This window comes from Miniopterus schreibersii (genome assembly GCF_964146895.1).
Source record: "Miniopterus schreibersii genome assembly, chromosome: 17".
Taxonomy (NCBI): Eukaryota; Metazoa; Chordata; class Mammalia; order Chiroptera; family Miniopteridae; genus Miniopterus; species Miniopterus schreibersii.
In genome coordinates, this window is record NC_138117.1 from 11,505,125 (window position 1) to 11,527,320 (window position 22,196).

At 33.8% G+C, this 22,196-nt stretch overlaps 1 protein-coding gene across 1 annotated transcript in view; it reads right to left on the minus strand.

The window, feature by feature from the left end:
- Positions 1-22,196, minus strand: part of CSMD3 (CUB and Sushi multiple domains 3) — a gene marked incomplete at its 5' end in the record, with an annotated part of 553,604 nt that overhangs the window by 39,986 nt on the left and 491,422 nt on the right. Inside the window, 9 exons of the mRNA XM_081116493.1 lie at positions 1,588-1,761; positions 6,854-7,027; positions 9,560-9,754; positions 10,826-11,011; positions 15,188-15,376; positions 17,692-17,838; positions 18,220-18,408; positions 21,181-21,294; positions 21,930-22,010. Of these exons, the coding sequence (XP_080972619.1) occupies positions 1,588-1,761; positions 6,854-7,027; positions 9,560-9,754; positions 10,826-11,011; positions 15,188-15,376; positions 17,692-17,838; positions 18,220-18,408; positions 21,181-21,294; positions 21,930-22,010 (1,449 nt within the window). The remainder of the gene's footprint in view (positions 1-1,587; positions 1,762-6,853; positions 7,028-9,559; positions 9,755-10,825; positions 11,012-15,187; positions 15,377-17,691; positions 17,839-18,219; positions 18,409-21,180; positions 21,295-21,929; positions 22,011-22,196) is intronic.

The window sequence follows — 22,196 nt, forward strand, 5'->3', positions numbered from 1 at the left end:
CTCTATTAATCAGAGCAACTCCAATAACAGTCCTTCATAATTGGGTGCAGTGAAAAACCATAGTCACTTTGAATATTTTCGAAAGGACCCGAGAGCAGTTACTCTGCAGCTGTGTACCTAATGTCAACCTACTCATTTGGAAATTTTACTGCATCTTAGTCTTGTTAAAATTATCGATAAAGAAAAAGTTTTACCCCAAGCGCCAATTTTCATTTATAGTCTCAATTATTCAACAAGAAAAACAGTGGTATTAGTTGGCTATGCTTGAATATAAATGAAAGGGGGGAAAATCTAGGCAGGGCCCAAGCATCATTTTGCTGTTTATAAGTCATCAGACACACCTTAGCAAAGCAATTTTAATTGTTAAATATATGCTGTATTATCCTATTAAATCTAATCACAAAAGAGCATTTTTTATGAAACTAGAATTCCAATGCGTTTCTGTTGATTGGATAAAAATCGACAATGATGAAATTTATACATATGGGTATGATTAGTTACAGAATAAATTAAATATTTTCTGTGAACCCACACTAGAAGTCCCATGCATTATTTATCTGAATCTTCCAAAATCTCTATTGTATGATTCTATCATGTTATAATTACAACATACTTGCAGTGTTCATTCTCATTTTCTAACATCAGTTTTAATGTAAATGTCAGTGTAATTGGGAATGAAAATATTAGGAGAAAAAATAAGAAACACATTGATAATTGACTCTCAGGTCCAAAACAGTATATATTACGATGGGAAACACTATGTACAGCTGGGGACTCAGTGGGGTAACAAAAAGTAATAGAATTATCAATATCCAACCATATTCTGATTTTAATAGTCAGAATAAATGCACAATGGGCAAAGCTATATAGCAACCGCAAAGCACAGCAAGTATACTTAAAGAATAATAATAAAAATGTATTATTTTAAAATCCATTTTATTCTTCATGTGTGAATTCATAACTAAATTAACTTAAAAGATCAGATAGATATTTGTTGACTAGTGAGTTATTGTATTAAAACAATTCCAAAATTACATATGGCTAAATAATTTTCTGTGAATTTAAAAATAGCACAAAGTGTGTTGGATAACACACTTTTAAATATTTTATAATCTATTATATATTTCTATTAAATACTAGAATAGCAGAATTTAATTTCTTGTCTTTCTGATAAAATGTAAATAATAGACAGTTTCTTATTTTCTTCCACTTTCATAATAGATGGCTTTATATACTTCCGAATATACCTCACTTTAAAGATTAGGGCACAGAAGTAAAAAAAATAAATTGTGAGAACTTAGTTTATGTCTTTGTCTTTAAATATATGTATGTATATATAGGTGTCCCTAAAAGTGTATACACACTTTGAATAATTATTAATTCCAATGGGTTAAATCTGAAAAGAAAGAAACATCAATTGAACTATCAGGAAAAAGTGTGTATATATTTTTTGGGACACCCTATATATTTATATATATACATACGTGCATATGTGTGTGTGTGTGTGTGCTTATATAAAATTACTGATAATTACTGGTAACGGCAGGAGAACAGAGGTCTCTCATTACTTCTGCTGTGCTTACTTACGCACACAGGATGGGAGTTGTCCAGACCAGTTGTGATCCTGTTGACATATCCTCACTGAAGAGCCAATCAATCGAAAACCAGGATTACACTGATAAACAACTGTGTCTCTGTATCCATAATTTTCTCCAATGACTTGACCATTCACAATAAGCTCTGGAATTCCACAGTGACCCGCTGAAATGGGTCCAAAAGTAATATTTTTAATACTGTGATCTACATTTTATTTGTGTATCTATATACATATGTAATATTACTAAATTTTTGAAGTTTACTTAGAAACATGACACATATAATGCAAATATGATTATATGACATAAGATACTCAGTAAAATGCCAAGTATAGGAAATTTAAAAAAAACACACACACACAAAAAGAAAACACTTCTAGTAGCGCTTGAGTCTAGCAGAGATTTGAATTTTAATCTAGATACAAATTTAAATTTTACATCAAAATTTGAGAAATACGGATAAAGCAGTGCCCAGTGGGGAAATTTATAGCATTAAGTACTTTTATTAGAAAGGAAGATATATAATCAGTGACCTAAGATTCTACCTTAAGAAGATAAAAATGGGGAGCAAAATAAAAGAAAATAAAGCTAAAGTAAGTAGATGGAAGACTATATTAAAGACAAAGAAATCAAGAAAATAATAAAACAGAAAAAACTATAGAGTATCTTATCTAAACTAAAAATTCTTTCCTTATAAACAGAAACAAAGTTGTAAAACTCCTAGCTAATCCTATCAACATAAAATTAGAGAGAATAAGTTTACCAAAACCAGGAATGAATGAAGTGATATCCCTGCAAGCTTACAGAAAATAAAATTACAAGAAACTATAAAAAGCAGCGTTATGCCAGTACATTTAATAGCTCAGAAGAAGACAAATTCTTTGAAAATGACATCATACCAAAATGAACCCAAAATAAAATAGACAATTTGAATAATCCTTTTATCTATTAAAAGAATTTGTATCCTTAAAACCCTTTCCATGAAAAACACTGGCTCAGACATTCTCACTGGTAAATTCAATCAAATAGAAAAGAATCATACCCTAACTTGTTTTATGAGGCAATCACAGCTACAGTAACAACCCCGGAAAAGACACATGAAAACAACTAAGTCTTTTATGAACATCAGTCTAGAAACACACATAAATAATACAGCATATCTGGGGTTTATCCAGAAATGAACAGTTGGTTTAAGATGCAAAATCAACCACTGTAATATACCATATTGAAGAGTAAAGGAGAAAATAATACATGATTATTTTAATAGATGAATAAAAAACATTTGGCAAAACTCAATACCCGTACATGATGAAAGCTGACAACGAGTTAGGTATATAAGAAAAATTTTCAACCTGATAAAGACATCTGTGATACTGTGACTTATATAGTAAATACATATTTGGTATTGGTTACCTTTTCTTGCACTGAGCTCCTAAAACCCTTAGAATAATCTGAGAGATGAAAGCAACAAAGGCATCTTTTGTTTTGTTAAATAGGTGACTTTTGGTCAACACCTAAGGGCCTGGCTTGTTGCCAGTAGAATCTACCATGTGATTAGAGGGTTTAAAATTTCAGTCCCACCCCCTTCACCAGGGTGGGGAGAGGGGCTAGAGGTTGAATTAATCACCAACGGCCAATGATTTAATCTACAATGCCTTTGCAATAAAGCTTCCATAAAAACACACAAAAAAACAAGGTTCAGAGCGCTTCCTTCCCAGGTTGGTGAACAGGAGGGATTAGGGCGGAGTGGTGAACCTAGAGCGCAAGGAAGCTCCAAGCCCTTCCCACATATTTTGCCCTATGGCTGTTCCTGACTTATATCCTTTTATAACAAACTGGTGAGCTAACAAGTAAAATGTTTCTCAGTTCTGTGAGCCACTCTAGCAAATTAATCAAACCCAAGAATGAAGTTGTTGGAACCCCCAATCTATAGCTGGTCTTTCAGAATCATAAGTAATAACCTGGGATTGTGACTGGCATCTGAAGTGGGGATATCGAACAATCCTCTAGGACTAAACCCTTAACTTGTAGGGTCTGATGCTATTTCCAGGTAGATAGTGTCAGAATTGAGTTGAATAGTAGGGCACTCAACTAGTGTCTACTCTAGAACATTGCTTGGTGTTGGAAATTGAATCTCAGAACACTAAAAGGCATCTAAAAAAAGACCTCCAGCCTGGACGGCGTGGCTCAGGGGTTGAGCATTGACCTAGGATCCAGGAGATTGCGGTTTGATTCCCAGCCAGGGCACATGCCCGGGTTGTGGGCTCGATCAATGACTCTCTCATTATTAATGTTTCTCTCTCTCTCTCCCTCTCCCTTCCTCTCTCTGAAATCAATAAAGATATATTTAAAAAAAAAAAAAAGACCCCCAGCTAACATCATTTTTATGGAAATGTTGAATTCTTTACTCATGATACAGGGGGAAAAACAAGAATGTCCACTTTTACCAGTTCTGTTATCATTATAACTCGCTAGCTAATATTAATAATAGGAAAGGAGCAAAGGGGAGGCCAGGCATTATAAGCATGGTCATATGGACAGCTTTACCGGGGAGCTGCAATTTCACACTCCCCAGGGAACGCCTATCCATTCCCTGCCAATCACTGGGGGAAGGGGGAGATGGGCTCAAGTGCAGTGAGGTCGGAAAGACTAGGGGAGTTGCTTGCCTGTCAGTCTAACCTGGGAACAAAGATCATTGGCCAGAGTGGTGTAGTCAATGCAAGCCTGAAAAAATTTGGGAATTCATAATCCCCAGACAAAGGAATTCCCTCTCTCTTGTTTCTCTCGCTTCATTCATGCTTTCTTGCACTAGCCCATGGTCCCTCCATAGCCATGTGTCCCTAGAAGGGGCATGGCCCATAGCCATGCAGACCCCACATGCAACGGACTGCAGCTGGGGACACAAGCGAGGCAAGCCAGATGCTGCACTGGACTGTGCTTCAATACGGAATGGACGCTCCGGGCAGTGTCTTTGATCTTAGTCCTACTGAAAAAAAGTGGGACTTTTTCCATGGTGGGACAGAGGGAGGTGAGATGTTGGAAACCCAGGGGTTTAATTCCACAGATAAAAAGCTTTCTATGATACCACTTCCTACCATGGGGCCTCAAGAAATTCTTATTCCTGTGGCAATACAAGAAGCCCACTCCCACCAGTGACAGGTGGGGACATGGAGGTGACCCCACCAATAACAGTTCAATTTGACATTGTTTAATTGGCCCTATCCATTGCAAATCATTAATACAAAGAAAGAAAAAAGATGCATAAATCTGGGAATTAGATGCCAATTCTCCACAAATGATCTATAGATTCAATACAATCCTGATTGAAACCTACCTGGCATTTTTAAAAATAAAAATTAATAAGCTAATTATAAAAGTTTTATGAAACTACAGAGGCTCTAGAGTATCCAAAGTTGTCTTGAAAATTAAGAACAAATTTGTAGAACTGACATATAAAATTTCAAGACATAAAATACATTTTATAAACAGTGCCAAATATCCTTCTTGGGGAAACACACACACACACACACACACACACACACACCCCACACCACCTCCACCTTACTTTGGAATGCCTACAGCAACAACTTAAAAATAAATCATAGATATAAAAGTAAGACCAAAACTATAAAATTTCTAGAGGGAAACATGAAAGAAAATCTTTGTGACTTATGGCTGAGCAAAGGTTTTCTAAACAAGATACAGAAAGCAATAACCAGAAAGAAAAAAACAAAACGATTAGATAAACTTTATCTAAACTTAAAACTTCTGTATATCAAAAGATACCATTGTGAAACGAACATACAAGTCACAGGCTGGGAGAAAATATTCAGAAAACACATAATGATGAAGACCTTGCAATGAGAATAAATAGAGAACTCCTACAGTTCATAATAAAAGGCAATTCAATATAAAATATATTTTACCACTTCACAAAGGGATATTTACAGATGGCTAATAAGACCAAGAAACTGCACTACATCAGTAGTTATCAACATAATGCAAATTAAAATATTGTAAGATACCTTTATGTACCCAACAGAATGAATAATTTTCAAGTTTATTAGCAAAATGATGTGCATTTAATTGCTAAAATGCAGACGTTTCTGCCATGCATCATATTATTAAATAGTAAAATTTACAAAGGAAATATAGTACAAATTTAGCCATACCCTGTTCATAAAAACCAGCAATTTTAAATTAATAAACAAAAAGATTATGCATGCTCCTAGCCGACAAGTGAATAATTAGAACTTTATGATACCTAAATCAATACTGGCTGTCATGTCTTGATGCCATTTTAGAGAAAATAAGGTATAAATCATACCATTCTCTTAATATTAAAAATATTATTGAAATATTTGAAAAAAGAGACATGGCATAAATCATAATATTATTTTAATAATAAAAGAGAATTTATAAAAATAAATAGATAGCTCCGTTCTTCTTGTCTTTTTTTCTTTCTTTCGTTTTAATCTTCACCCAAGAATATGTTTTTATTGATTTTTAGGGGGGGGGGGGGAGAGAGACAGAGGAGAGAGAAAGAAAAATCGATGTGAGAGAAGCGTCTATTGGTTGCCCCCCATACTTGACTCGATGAGGGGTCGAACCCGAAACTTAGGTATGTGCCCAGCGTGGGAATCCAACCTCGGACCTTTGTGGTGCACTGGGCGACACTCCAGCCAACTGAGATACCTGGTCAGGGCTAGTCCATTTTCTTTTACTGCAGTTTTTTTTATAATAAATTCAAAGAAACTTAGTGGGGGGAAAAATCCTATTTGCCCTAGAATCAGGTTTGAAAAAAATATATTTTGAAAGTTTTAATAGAAAGCAATATCACGCATGTTGAAATTGTAAAATAAAAAGGCAGAAAGATATTTAAATGTGGATATTGTTTTTCTTCTTTGGTCATTACCTTAAGCAAATAGGCGAAAGAACTGACTATGGTTTAGAATGAATTCATTGCTACGATTAATCCAGCTGAGTCTGCAGACATGGAACTTTCAGCAATTAGTTTTCCCCTTTTTATTGTCACCATGCCTGGCAGACAATGCATCTCTCCTTAAAGACGAGAGTCTCATTTGTCCTACTAGTTGATTAACTTTCCCAGGCATCTGTTTAATAGTTTTTCTACCATGAGACATTTTTAAAGTTAAAAATTTTCTGATTTCTTTAGCATCCTTCCTGAGTGAATAAAACTTTCCTCTTTTCCAGAGGGGAGGTAAAAAGTTTGGTGAAAATGATTTAAAAATGTGTACCGAGGCATCTGGTCTCAGATCCGCTCCAGAGGCCTGAAGAGAGGCACTCCCGCACCGCAGAGCCCACCAGGACGAACCCCGCGTCGCACGTGAAGATGGCTGTCGAGCCATACGAGGTCTGGGTCCCAATCTTATTTCCATTCGGAGGTGTAGGCAGTTCTCCGCAGGAGATAACTTCAAAACAATAAAAACAACGAAAACTCTTTAACACATAGTCGACATACAGTTGTAACAAAACCATGCTTTTAACATTTGAATTCCCTAGGACTTGACATATTTACATTGAAAGGGACATCTGCAAACCACGTTTGAATGAATGTGAAAATGCAGAGAAAATAGATGACATACTTTAAAATTGATCCCCTTTAAGTTCCCATAAATTCTTCTAAGTTATAGGGAGATGTGATGAAGCTCTTTTATTTGCATCTTTTGTTCAGCCAACTTGGTAACTCGAGCAGGATGTAGAGGGGGGAAAAAAGTCACAAAATCTTTCTTTGACTTATCCGGTGACATTGGGCAATGCCTTTGACTTACCTGAGCCAAATTTCTTCATCATCTAAACAATGCTAAGATAGTAATTATGGTTAATTTTTGCTGAGGGTCCTACAGTTGATAAAGAATGCTTTATATGTGAAATATTTGGTTCTCACAAGAACCGTTACATGTAATGTTGTTTCACATTGTGTTTGTATGTTATAAAATTGAAGAGGAGAGATTAACTGCCTTGGTAGGTCATTCAGAACCCAGCTCTTATGACTGTGTCATATTTAAAGACTACAAATGAAGTCTCTTCCTAGAAAAAATAATAATAAATTATGTTTACTGAGTCCTTATTTTGTACCAGACCCTATTACTAGTCTTTTCACTTACGTAATTCTCAAAAGAACTCTGAGGTAGATGCTGCCATTATCTGAACTGTACACATTAGGATATGGGCACATAAAAATTAAGTAATAAGGTTACACAACCTGTAAATAGCTAAGTGAAAATGTAAACCCAGCAGTCTAACTCCAAATCCATATTTAACCATCAGCCCCTAATGCTTTATTCTGCCTCCAGCTCTGGCTTTCAGCTCCAGGCTTTTGATGGTCATTAGATAGACAAATAGAAAATTTAAAAACTTTAAATAGCTGCATATAAAACTTAAAATGTACTGATTGTATGAACTAATCTCCAAATAATCCTTTGAGGTGGCTAGACTATTTATTCATATTAATAATACTAATATATATTATTTTAATTTAAATGATGAGAAAACGGTAGACCAGAAAAATTATTACTTTCCATTTTCTCAATGAATTGCACTTTTTAGATTCTTGTTGCTGCTCCCCATTTGTAGGTGTGGGCAGTGACCTGATTTTATTGATCAATTAAACCCTCTACATAGAGGATTGAGCACAAACGAAGCAGTCAAACATTTGTTGAATGTCTGATTAATGTTCCTGTTGTAGATCATTTTTCCTACTCTTTGAAATATCTCTATGCTATGTGCCTTTTTAATGAAATGACAATAAAAAAAAAAATGAGAGTGGAGGCAAAGAAAGATCCTGGGAGAAAAGCCTAAGGAATAGGGCAAGAATTTTCAAATATAAATGTCATACTTTTAGAATATCAAGTATAATTTAGATAACTATTTTTGAGATTTTAAGTCATCAATAAAAAGCATAACTCCAAATCCTGTTTACATGAAGATTAAAAAAATAAATTACAAAACAGAATATTAATAAGTAGAATAAAACTATGTTCTTGTGTACTTACTACACATAGGTAGTTGTCTATGTTAAACTTCTTATTCATCATTACACTTCTGACTCCTTTATCAGTTTATTTATAAATTACCAGTGTCTGTGCCATGGATGGCATAGAGTTGTGTTGGATACAAAATAAAAGGATGAATTTTCAGCCTAGCATATTTCCTGGCACTAAGTAAATGATAAATGTAATGAAGGAAGTTCAAAGGGAGTTTGAGATATTTCATCTGAATATCCTGTTTAGTTAGTTTATCTACATTAGACATTGGCCATTTATATTATAAGAAGGCATGGAAATAGAAAGATAATATGTTCAATTTGATTCAATAAATGTTTACTGAGCTCTTGCTGTAAATCAAGTTCTATCTGACATAGTTGAAGACATCATACCATTAAATCTTTATAATAACTATGAGATAGGCATTATCATAATTTTATAATTTAAAAAATTGCATTAAAAAGAATAAACATCATATAACAGTGATTAGAAGATAGGGTTGTAGTCAGACTACTTGGGTTGAGTTCTGTTTCTCCACCATTTAGAGGCTTTGTGACTCGTGTAAAACGATAAAATCTGGGGCACAGTTTCCTTTTGATAAAATGAATATAATGATATTAACTAATTTATAGTATGGAAACTAAGGAATAAAATAGTACATATAAGGAGCTAAAAGCAGTGCCTAGAAAATTGTAAGGATGCAATAAGCATTTTCTAGTTGTTGTAGTAAGTGACAGACCAAGTTCAAACACAGATTTCTGAATCCAAAGCCAGTGTTTTTTTATAAGCATTTACTTATAAAAAATAAGTTAGAAAAATGTTAAAGGTAATGAGAATAAATGACCTCTTAAAATTTATTATGTCGTTGCACTAGTGTGTCTGGAAAAGGAAGTCACCAAGCAACTACCAATCACCAAAGATAGCTTATGAAATAAGTTGAGCAGAGTGGGTACTTACTTTGGCAATATGGTCTTTCATTTCTCCAACTCCAGGTACCATTAGGAAGGCATTCGATAGAAGCAGGACCTAGTCCGTGATAACCAGGGTCACAGCTGAAAACTACCTTGGTTTTGTATTCATAGTGGGAGCCATTCACAATTCGCCATCTTCCATGTTCCAAGGTAAAGGAATTGATGCTTGGACAGGTGACAACTATAAAAAAACCGAGAAAGAACATCAGTGCGAATAAGTCAGTCATGTGTATTCTACCTCTTATCTCATGTCTGTTCCATCCTCGGCATCACCACTGCCTTAATTCATTCACTACTGGGCCACACAACGTCCTTTAGCACTCGCTGTTTCTTTCCTTTCCATGTAATCTTTTCCACTCCCCCAGCTCGATGGTATGACTGGAAGTTGAACACATCCTGTTATTTCAAGCTTCCAAGTCTTTGTACAGCTTTATCGAGGTGTAATGGGCAGAATGTGGAATAAGGGAAGCCTTGTGCAGCTGGTGAGAATTTAAATGGGTACAGCCATTATGGAATACTTACATACAGCCAGTATAGCGTTTCCTCAAAAAATTAAAACCAAAACTACCATATGATTCAGCAACCCCCCTTCTGGGTACATATCCAAAGGAAATGGATCTCAAAGGGATATCTGCACTTTTATGTTCATTGCAGCATTAGTCACAATAGGTAAGACATGGAAACATATCTTAGTCCCTTATTTCTTCAGAAGTTTTGGAAGAACTATATTTTGAGAAAATGTGTTTTCTGAGAATTGGTCTTTTTATGCAAGAGTTGTGATATAAACTGTGACTAATTCAAAACTTGCTCAACATAAGTATAAACACTGTTAGACACCTATGCTAAGGTTGAAAATAATTTAACAACCCTCATTTTAAATGAAATCACAGCTAATGTTAGTACTAAATGAAAAATAATTTAATATAGAGACAAATTAAAGACCTGATTTAAACCAAACATTCTCTATCCTTATAAAACTCAGGGCTGAACATATTGAAATATAATTTTATTAATGAAAGTCTAAAATATTTTTTTAAGGACCTGCACATTAAATCTCATGTTGATTGATGAATGACTTTTTACAAAATAAATGAAACTCTGTTATGTAGGATAGCTAAATTACCTTTTCCTCTTAGACACCACGCTTCAAGATTTCAGGGATTAGTTCTAAAATTTAAACAATACATACCATTTCAAATCATGTAAGACGCCAATAGAAATACAAGTGATGAAGTTTCCTTAACACACATACCAACACAGCGAGGGGTCTTGTTATGATTGCTCCAAGTTCCGTCTGATTGACACACGGCAGTGGTAAGTTCCTTAGATGACAGTCTATATCCATCATGGCAAAAATAGGTAACTCGGGTTCCCACCAAGTAGTCTGTTGTGAGTAGTCCTCCATTTGTTGGAGCTTTAGGAATCCCACAGGAAATTGCTAGAATAAATACATAGATACAAAATCATAGAAACAGAAAAGTAACTTATTAGATAAGTCTTTTAAACAGTAAAACATGTAAAACTATTTGGGATTTCATTAATTCCTCTGAAAAAATTGCAGGATACCTCCTAAAAATGCCTTTCTGATCCCTAACTTTTTAAATGATTTATTTAAAACTCCTATTGGATGTGTTTTTTAACTGGTGAATCCATACATTATTATGCTTTATTTCTGGTTTCCTAGTTTCCTGTCTGCATGAGCATGGCTATCAGTATTCATATAGATGATACGATAATGCAAGTTAGGTAAACATAGAGTGCATCCAGTGCTAACCCATTAATAATCACCACATGGCAAGTTTGGCCCATGCAACTGGACAGATAATTACTAAAGATTATAAAGGGGATGGTAACCAATACTCATCGAAGCTTTGGCCAGGAATAAAACAAATAGATTTATTTTACCTGGAAGCTGGATATTGCTTTGTCTTAGGACCAGCCAAACTCTATATGCTTGGAATGTCATGCATATAGACATGTTTAAAAAATATAAGGCCAGGACTTATTGTCCTAAAAACCAGTTTGGGCCTTCCTGCATTTCACTGATATGTCTTACATGTCTTGGTTTTTATCTATAATAAATCTGATTTAGGTGAAAATTAAATATCATGATGTAATAATTACAGTTAAAATTTTATATTTAAATAGTTATTGTATATAAGATAGTTTCACATTTTATTAACTCAAAATGAGTATAAAGACATGCCCTATGATCAGTTGTTTTCCTTCTTTGCTCTACAAGTACACAATTTGCATCTCCAAAAAGAACAAAAACACAACTATTCTAAGAATACATTTGGTAGCAATACCCTAAATAAAGTTAGATCAGTTGTACCTTTTATATCATATTCAGATATGTGTAAGTATTTATACACATCTCTGAAGAAAAAAAAAAATAGGATGTGAGTATAGCCCCAGGACCAGCTGAAGTTATTATGCAGTATTTGGTATATTACTGTATATTATCTATATAAAATCAGAAAATGTCTGAGTTTTGAAACATCTATTCTTATAGGTTTCACACAAAAATTCTAGACTTATAACTATATTTTTCTCATATCGAAAGAAATGAAAAACAAAAAGACATAAGCTGAGTTTGAATATTTACAAATGCTGTGTTCCATTTATCTACCATTTCAACATAAAATTGTTTCTACTTCTCTTATAAAACCTACCACTAAATTGCTTAATTTTAATTAATCCATGTGAATTGCCTATAAAGTGAAAGAATCTTAGTGAAATCTATGTGAAATTCTCAAAACTGAATGGGAGACTCCCTACTAGTGAACAGTTTGCTCTTTTACGATTCGATAACCTACAAATTATGAACAGAAAAGCAGTAACACTGACTAAATTATATAAGCAATCCTATATAATTATATTATCTCTACTATGTAAATACAGAACCTCCAAAATAAGTGTTAAAAACATAAACGTTTTCCTGATGTCTGTTAAAGTAATGTTTTAATTTCTACTTAGGACTTCTGGAAATTTCAAAACCAAAGATTGTATATTAACTGATCTTTTAAAAAGTTAACCATACATTGTAGAGTAGTACAGGTTGAACTTATATCAAAGTAAAAAGAAAATAGAGGTAAAATAGTATAGGTTCTGTATATATGTTTAGTAGAAAATGGCTATATTCTATTATTTTTATTTTATTTATTAATTAATTTATTTAATCTTTATTGTTGAGAGTATTGCAGATGTACCTCTTTTTTCCCCCTTGCCCCCCACCACCTGGTTCACACCTCACCCCAGGCCTTTACCACCCAATTGTCTGTGTTCATGGACAATGCACATTTTAGAACTGAAAAAATGACAACATGCTAAAATGAAAAGACAGCTGTGACTGTGGAGAGCTCACAGTTTAACTTCTCAGCTAAAAAAAAAAAAAAAGAAAACGAACCGAGTTCAGAACCATCATCACTGAGTGGTTGACAAAGCAGTTTCTCTACAGAACTCTCAGAAAAAAAACACAAATTAAAAGTAAGGCAGGGAGCACAAAGTGACAGTTTCTACATAACACTGTGTAATACTGAATTGTATAGTGAGATGAAAGCGGTTCAGTTCCTGAAATGGAGGGGCAGTGAATCCATGAATGGCTATCTGACCTGCACACAAAGAAGCAGAACACCACGCCACATCCTAACAGAGATAGCAGACTGAATTTTCTACCTATAACTGTGCTCACATTGTTGCTCAAGTAACTATATGTGAGGATGTACAGGAAGCTGAGGAGACAAGAAGAATAAAAATAAAGAATGTAAAAAAAAACTTGGAACAAGACAAAAATTTGCATTATGTGAATAGCAGATGACATGGTACTATACATAGAGAACGCTAAAGACTCCACCCACGTACTACTAGAACTGATAAATTCTGTAAAGAATACAAAATCAATATCCAGAAATCGGTTACATTTTTATATACCAATAATGAACTATCAGAAAGGGAAACTAAGAAAACAATACCATTTACAGTCACACCAAAAAATAATAAAGTACCTAGGAATAAATTTAACCAAGGAAGTATATATATGATTTAGAGGTTATTATATATATTTTAAATTCCCATGATTCTAATAATATGAGATCAAAGATTTTTTCCCAAACCAGTTCCAAGAAATTATTTAATACTAAGAATTGGTAAATACTCCTGTTGTTCACTGGTCAAAGGAAAGTAGATTTTCACATTTATTAAAATATATTCTACATGAATTCAGCACCTACAGTGCTTGCAATCCAGTAAGGTTATGAGACTTCCCAGAATTCTAATAAGCGGTTGATGTTTTCTGCATCAATAAAACAAAGAAACAATAGTTCTTTCATTTCTCATTTATTTAAACATGGCTATGAGAGTTATATTTTCATGAATTAGAAACCACAGTTTGTTATGTAAAGCCATTTTGGACGTCAGGTAATATCTATTCTCTGCTCATTTTAACTTGCTGTTGTTTAATTTTAAATTTTAATTGATCTATTTTACATTTTATTTATTTTATAAAAATCACCTTCTTTAAGCAGATTAGGGGTAAGAACCATTATTTATTAACTAAGAGTGCTATGCATTTTTTTAATGTGAGGGTTCATAGTTGTGATATACACCTTCACATTCTGGGTAGGCTGAATCAAATATAAAATTAAATTTCATATTGACAAAATAATGTGATATGTTAAGTATTTTAAAATATTCAAATTCTAGTCACATAAGATTTTCTTGATGCTGAATTTGTCTTTATGACTATGCCTAGTAAGAGACTCAACTACTTTTTAAAACAAGACCTAGTCCAAAGTTCTGAAAGTGTGTCATTTGTTAAGTAGCTTGTCATTCTGTTTGCTATAGCAGGATGCAGTGCTCAGACAGCGCCTCAATTTTTAACAAAATATAAATGAAAAGACATGCCTCTGTTGAGTTAGCTGAACAGCGAAGAGGAAATAATGTGGTGTTTAGCTACGTTTTCCTCTTTTCAATTTGTTGCTCTGAGAGTACATTTTTGCATACTCAGAGTGAAAGCTCTCAGTTAACTTGCCCTCTCCTATCCTCTCTGTTCTTTCTGCAGACTCCACAGGAACACAGTCTCCAGCTCAGGGTCAATCATTTTCTTACAGCAAAATAATGGAAATGGTAGATGTAGGAGCAAAGTATGTATAACAGTGGATAGAGTAAAGGCATAAATCACATTACAACGAATGAAGAATTTAAAACAATGTGTCCAATTCTCCTCAAATTTATTACTCTATTTTTTTTCTTTAATATTTTTTTGTTGGTTTCAGAGAGAGGAAGAGGGAGAGAGCGAGCGAGAGAGAAACATCAATGATGAGAATCATTGATCAGCTGCCTCCTGCACGCCCCCTACTGGGGATGTGACCCAGGCATGTGTCCTGAGTTCCTAATCTAACCCTGACCTTCTGCTTCATAGGTGGATGCTCACCACTGAGCCATGCCCACTGTGCTATCATTCTATGTTTTTAAGCCTTATTTTCATGAGAGGCATCTATAAAATGCTTCTGAATATCCACATCTTTGGAAATTACAGTGATTCAAATAAAAAAAATAAAAAGGGTTAATCTTTTATTAATGTGCGTATCTTTTCTTGAGTCAAGTACTTTACCTTGACAAGCAGGGACAGGGGCGTCCCATGCATGGTAGCCGTAGGCGGACTTCCTGCACACGGCACTGCTTTTCCCAACAAGCCGGAATCCTCGGTCACAGGCCCAGCGCACCACGCTATTGAGCTGCCCACCCGTCTGGCTGATGATGTATCCGTGAGGTGGGGATTCTGGCGTACTACAGTAGAAAGCTTTCCAAAAGAGAAAAAGTATCACTGTATAATCAACAAATCAGCGATTCTTTACAAGCCAGAGTTATAAAAATCTATACGTGAATACCGGTACTTAAAAATAGGCCATCTATGCAAATTTTGTTTCATATGAACATTGTCTTATTTCCTATCTTCTTGACAATCTACTGACATAACTTTTATGAGGCATAACTATCTCTGGCCTTTCTCCCTTTAATTCTTATTGTCACCAAAGATGCCTTCTAAATTAAAATGTCATATTTTCTTAACACCCTAGGGGTTCAAAAGCCCTACAAATATTTCAGTGAATTTTGGAAGCCGTATTTCCTGTCATTTGAAGGGCCTACATGTCATAGCCTTGAGAGGGATATTTTAGACCATGTTGTTTACATGTCACTTTGAAGTTATCTCCAGACATCTATATCATGTTAGATCATGCCTTTAATTTTGGTTGATGTCTAAAAAAAATCCCTCACATTCCATAATCCTTTCTCCCATTTTATTAGTTTCCATGCTGTCAGGAGTGTTTACATATTGTGATAAAAAAAAAATGCCAATAAAATAAAAAACTTTTTTCATCTCCTGGAGCCTGAAATGTCACAAGATAATGTCAAATGGCTTTTTCATATATATGTACTTTGAGAATATTCAGCCTGGCAGAATCCATTTAACCTTTGAAACTTCAATGTATTCATCTGAGAAAAATGAGACTTTAGGGGTAAATGGTAGGAAATAGATTGGACTTGGAATATATATGTCATAATCTGTCACTTCTAAAGGAAAAATATATAGTTATTCAATGTGTCAAGCTGTTTTGGGGGTTAAAAGTGTTGCTCTCACTATATTCATATCCAAATTTGTCATAAATATCAACATAAATAAGGATTTAGTCTAGAACATAATCTAAGTTTATAATTATTTGATTTGAATGGTTTCTTTTTAAGTTATTCTGGTCTTTAAAAATACAATTTAATGTGTTGACTTTTAAATGCCATCTTTGAGCACAACTTTAATAAAAAAGCATTTACATTGTTTATATGATAGAAACATAGATTTAAAAATGAAAAATCTTAAGGACTGATGCATATATTGTGACTGAATAATATATTCAATTTTTTATAACAGTTCTCCTTTGAAAGCCTAAAAACATTTTTTAGAAATCTATTGAGGGATAAAACTTGTATACATATTAGTAAAACGATGTTAGTGATAAGTTACTTCTAATATGTAAAAGACAAATTGTTAATAAATTAAAATCTAACTATCGTCATGTGGTTTTAAAATCAAAGTAAATAGATAAAAATTGTTTTATTTGTACATTACATATTTATGCAAATGTATCTTAATGAGTGAAATTGGAGAGCATATTTTTATAACTGAAATTCAAAACTTATTTAAGTCTATGCTAGAGCTGTTGTGTCACAATTGTTTATTAAATGTTTATGAAAGTGATTTTCAGTTAAACTGATTAGTAATGACCCATGGCTTGGCGAGACATGATCTTAACACTGTACAGAAAGGGATGACTGACTGGTTCTGAAGTATTAGTTTATTGAGCACATACCCATGGCATCTGACATGAATTAGGATGGCAAAGAAAGGAAATACCACCTTCACCATAATGAAGAACTATTTATGTACACTTAATAAGAAAATTATTGACTCAGTATCAGATCTTATCAACAGAAAGGCATATAGAAAAATATGTTTCATGTTGATAGTATTTCCAGCCCATTTCTCTCTAAATATTACTGAATGAAAAGTAGTAATGACTAGAAAACATTATTTTTTCAAAAAAAAGTTTTTAAATGATATGTTCATCATTTTCTCTTTCAATGTTTAATATATTTAGCAAATATCACAAATCAGTGACTAATAATGAAAACAAAGATTTTTACCATTGTATGTATATCTTTTGTCTAAATTTGTCATTTAAAAGAGTTCTTAAATAGACCAGATATACACAATTGAGCAACACTATTAACATTTTGTGAGAGTTCAAAAGAAACAAATCTATTGGGGAAAAAAGCATTAAAAATATCAGAGTTTAATTTATAATTAACTTATTTAAATCATAAATATCCTAAGTGCTTTCAATCGTTTCAAAAATCATATAACCAAGCAGTGGAATTACTATCCTTAAAATGAGGAAACTGAGACAGAGAGGGGATATATAAACTGTTCAAGAATCATCAATGGAGGAACTGTGATTTAAATTCACGTCTAATTCATTACTGTTGGTGTCTGTGCTTTTTAATCTCAACCATACTGAGGGTGGAGGAGAGATCTGTACTGAAGTTATAAGTATCACATACCTATATATCTTATCCGGAAGCCTTTTTTGTTATTGCCATGATCTGCTGACCATTGAAGAAATACTTCATGGCCATTGCTTGTTATATTAAAAGCAGATGAATAATCTCCGCTGAGGGAAATAAGCACTGGACTTTGAATATTTGGTCCTTTGGAAAGAAAAGAAAATAATTTAGATACAACTGAATAATTATGTTCCAATTTATCTTTAGTTTTTTATATCTTTAGAATAGTATTAGATATAATAAAATTGCTCAACAATCTAACGCATCAACAATAACTTAAAACATAACATAAAATGTTTTTTTACATATTTTAATTTCAAAGCTAAAAAATCAACAATTTGTAAAATAATAACCAAGTAAACTACAATTTTATATGGCATATAAGCAAATTTGATGCTGATACTCTAAAAATATCTATACTATAAAATCATATAAGCAGTTTTTTATACTGAAGATCTGCATGCATAATAAATAGAGTATTTGGGCTGAATTTATGAATATCCAATAAATATGACCCATGGTTACCATCATACACCTGAAGAACATCAAATTCCTTTTCCGTCTGGAAGAATTCTACAAACATGCTGATATTATATCCCTTTTCTACGGAAATGCTCCAGGCACACATCTGAAGATTTGGGTAACTGTCAGGATACCCAGGGCTCAATATGACTCCTGTGGAATCGAGCCGTAGTTCATTGGCAGGGCAGAGCACTGTCAGAGAGAGAGATTAAATAATGTTAGTGTGTTAGGCCTATGTGGAAACGTCATTTTAAATTCTGGATACTCAGCTCATGTTCAATACTAGAAAGGAAACAATACCTTGAATTATGTGTTAGAAGAAACAACTTGTATTAAGCTTACAGTTCAAAAAAATAGAGTAATGACCTAAACATTTATGGTATTGGTTTCCATGTTTTTTTTATTACATGGAAGATGCTTTACTTTTCTGGACAATAAATAGATAAATAATTAAAAGACGCGGCATTCATGTCCTTCTATGTCTTCCCACCCTTTCCCTGCCTTCCCTCATCTCCTACGCCCTCTCCCCTCTGCCTCCCGTCTGCGTCTCCGCCCTCCCCTTTTCTTCGTTGCTCAGTGTGGTTTCTCCTCAAACTTAACCCACTTGGGATGTGAGGCCAGACAGGAAACTGCTCTCTTAGAGCATTCACTCCAGGCAAGGCCACTTCTAGTCTCAGAAATGTGCTTAAGCCAAATTGTGAGGATTTAACACAATTTGTGGGTCACCAGTTGCCTTTCAGTTCTTCATGCTATCTCCAGACCATAAATGTAAGTCAAAGCACAAGCTCTTCTTATGTCATAACAATACCTCTGCCATACATCCCGCAAAAATATATGTGTGTATGTATGTCTATGAGTGTATATCTTTGTGTATATGTATACATATACACACACAAAATATAAAAAATTTGTTACATGTTGACAAAAACATAATTATGATATAATGGCTTCCAAAGTCTAGTAAAATTTAATTGTTAATATCAATAGCATTGTGCATTGTGACAAATAATACAAACATTTACTTAAATTTGCCTTTGGAAAGATAGTGTAACCAAGATGATCAAATCCTTTTTTTTTTAAATTAAGACTTTGAGGTTGTAGAATGTGGGAAGATGATTGAAATGGCTCAGTACAACTCACATTGTGCAGAAGCAAACCAACATATACCAAACAGGATTCAGCTCAGTATAATAAACCCCTCACTCGTCAGAACAGTGGAAGTGCATACAGCAAAATGTCCTATGTGACTCACGGCTAAAGAGTTTTTCAGCTTAGGATGGGACAATTTTTGAGTGTTATGAGGGGCATTCAAGCAACTAGAGTCAAGGTGGGTGGATGACATAACTTTGAGGGTTAGTGACTTGGATATACATCCCATGCCATTTTCTAATCCAATTACCATACAGCTCCCATCTTGGTGTTAGATAGTGTCATATCTCAAAATAATTAGAGCACCGCCTTAATGAGAATCCTTGTTTTCCAATGTTTGTTCAAACGAGCTAGGCTTGGAAACACCAAATATATTTATTTATGTGTCACTTTCTGGGTACAAAGACAAATATTTTGAGTTATAAAGTCTCCATGTAGTACAGGGATAAAAAAAAGTAAGTAAAGCAGTGAATTATGGCAACAACTCTTTAATCAAGTTAATAACTTGAAAATAAAATCTGCCATAACTAATATATAGGTATTTGAAAAAACTGTCTATAGAATATAGCACAGCTGAATCAAAAAACTGTTTTTTTGGGGGAGGGGGGAGAAGCTTTTACTTGTGATTCTTTTATTTCAATCTGAGATGTTTGCTTCTTATATATTATTTTAAGATCTTTACAAAATAACTGAGTAAATGGTATCAGTTCAATCTCAGTCTAAAAAGAGAAACCTGACCTTTGGTTTATACCTCCATACATGTTTTTCTTTTTGCGGCTGTAAAAGCCCCCTGTGAAAATCCTCCCCTCTTCCTGTAAGAACTCCAATGACATAGAAAATCAAATGTTAATTCCTATGTATAGCATATTTTAGATAATAAACAGAACTTTTGTTTTAGGCTTATAATAACAGTAAAGAAAGTGCACAGGAAAACAGGTTTCCATTCCTCAGAATGAACCTCAGAGAAGAAAATGACCCAAGAAAATCTGAAAAGAGATAAACTCAATTCTAATTTTATTTGAATTAACCAACATTTATAATTAGTTACTATGTGTTAGATATTATTCTGGATCCTAGAAGCTATACAAATTAACGACACATGATTCCCAAACACCCAAGTGCTAGCATATCATTCAAGGTCCACCATGCTCTTGCACTTGCAGCAGAGTGAGCTCCTTGTCATTCATATCCTACTGTTGTTCACTTCTGTGTCTCTACATATACATCTGTCATTTGCACCATCTCTATCTCTATTCTAACAGAGTTAGTCTCCCTTGTAATTTGGAACCCAGGACTCAGGGAGCAATGCCTCCATCAAGCTTTCCCTGCCCCATAAATAGTTACACACTAGATGATTCTAGAGCCCCCTGTTGTATCCCTTATGCTATGTTGACTTCATAGTAGGGACCATCTATAACTTGTTTTTTGATAGTTTGTTTTTCCTTAGCTCCTAGTACTTGACAGGTGCTCAATAAAGTTTAATGAATCTAGTGGTTAGATCAGAAACTACTCTTAATTTATGGCAATCAACAATGGAACCTTTATTTAAAGGGATTTATCTTATTTTCCACCTCTCAGCAAAAATAATTTAAGTAAGTTGCACTGACCTTGGGATAAATTAGAAATATTAAAACTTGGAAGAATACAAAATGTTTAAAGTTAGAATTGAGAAATGGATTTTTAAAAAATACCATAAATGAGTTGTATAACTTTAAACATTACTGCTTGTTAAATATTAAATAGTTAAAATTATTCCTGGTATTGAGTTCAACATAAAATATATATTTAGAAACAAATAATCCTAATAATTGGTACCTTGACAAACTGGAGGTGCTCCATCCATCTGGAGTCGTTCCCCTAATCTGCATGTCAGAATTGCATTGCCCACCAAAGTAAATCCTGGAAGGCACTGGTACCTAATAATATCACCTGTTTAAAAAAAGGAGCAACAAAGTGAAAATTAACAGATGTTTCTAAAGCAATAGAAACGTGTTAATTTTTAATCAGTATAAAAATCCTGTTAACTGTAAGCCGGGCTGATATTCAAATATTGAACTACTAGGACCTCAGGGGCACTGACCATCAGAACTGAAGCTAAGTAAACTACCGGTGAGACTGTACTGGTGCATGCCAGTTGGGTATAAGCAATAGTAGCAAAGAAATAATCTGGTTGGTACAGGTAAAGCATTCATTAAAAATGCATCAAGCAATTAAAATTATTCCTAGTTATTGCTTTTATAGTAAGATTAGACTTGCATTGGTCATTGATATTTTCTTGCATTTCTCAACCAAAATCAACAGTGTAATAATAAACGTTAATATTATGGTAACATTATACAGTCATATGGTTCAAACTCTCACACTGTTTTCTAATTGTGCACCCTGGAAATACAGAATCCCTTCTTCTTGCCTAAACTCCCTTTTTTCTTTCCACTGCTGTCCATTCCTAAGAGGCTCTGGAAGGGCGTCTAAGACAGGCTGTTTCTATTCTTTATTTTTGTTTCTTTTAAAGCAAGGTCCTCTGTTAACTGTAATTTCTTTGAAAGTAATTTAACAGACTTTACCTATTTCGAATTCATCATCTTCTGTCAAAATTTCAGCATTGGGTACGGGAGGTGGAGGTTGGCACACTCTTAGTTGATAGGCTAAGGAAACAGACAATATGTTTATGCCTTCTCTGAGAAGCTATATATACTCACATGTGAGAAAAAGGAAATTATGTAAGGATTATATATAAGAATAAAAATAAATGGTAGAATTTAGTGTTACAATTATTTCTTTATTTTAAAAAATTCTATAACATTGAGGAAAAACAAATCATTCCTTAGATG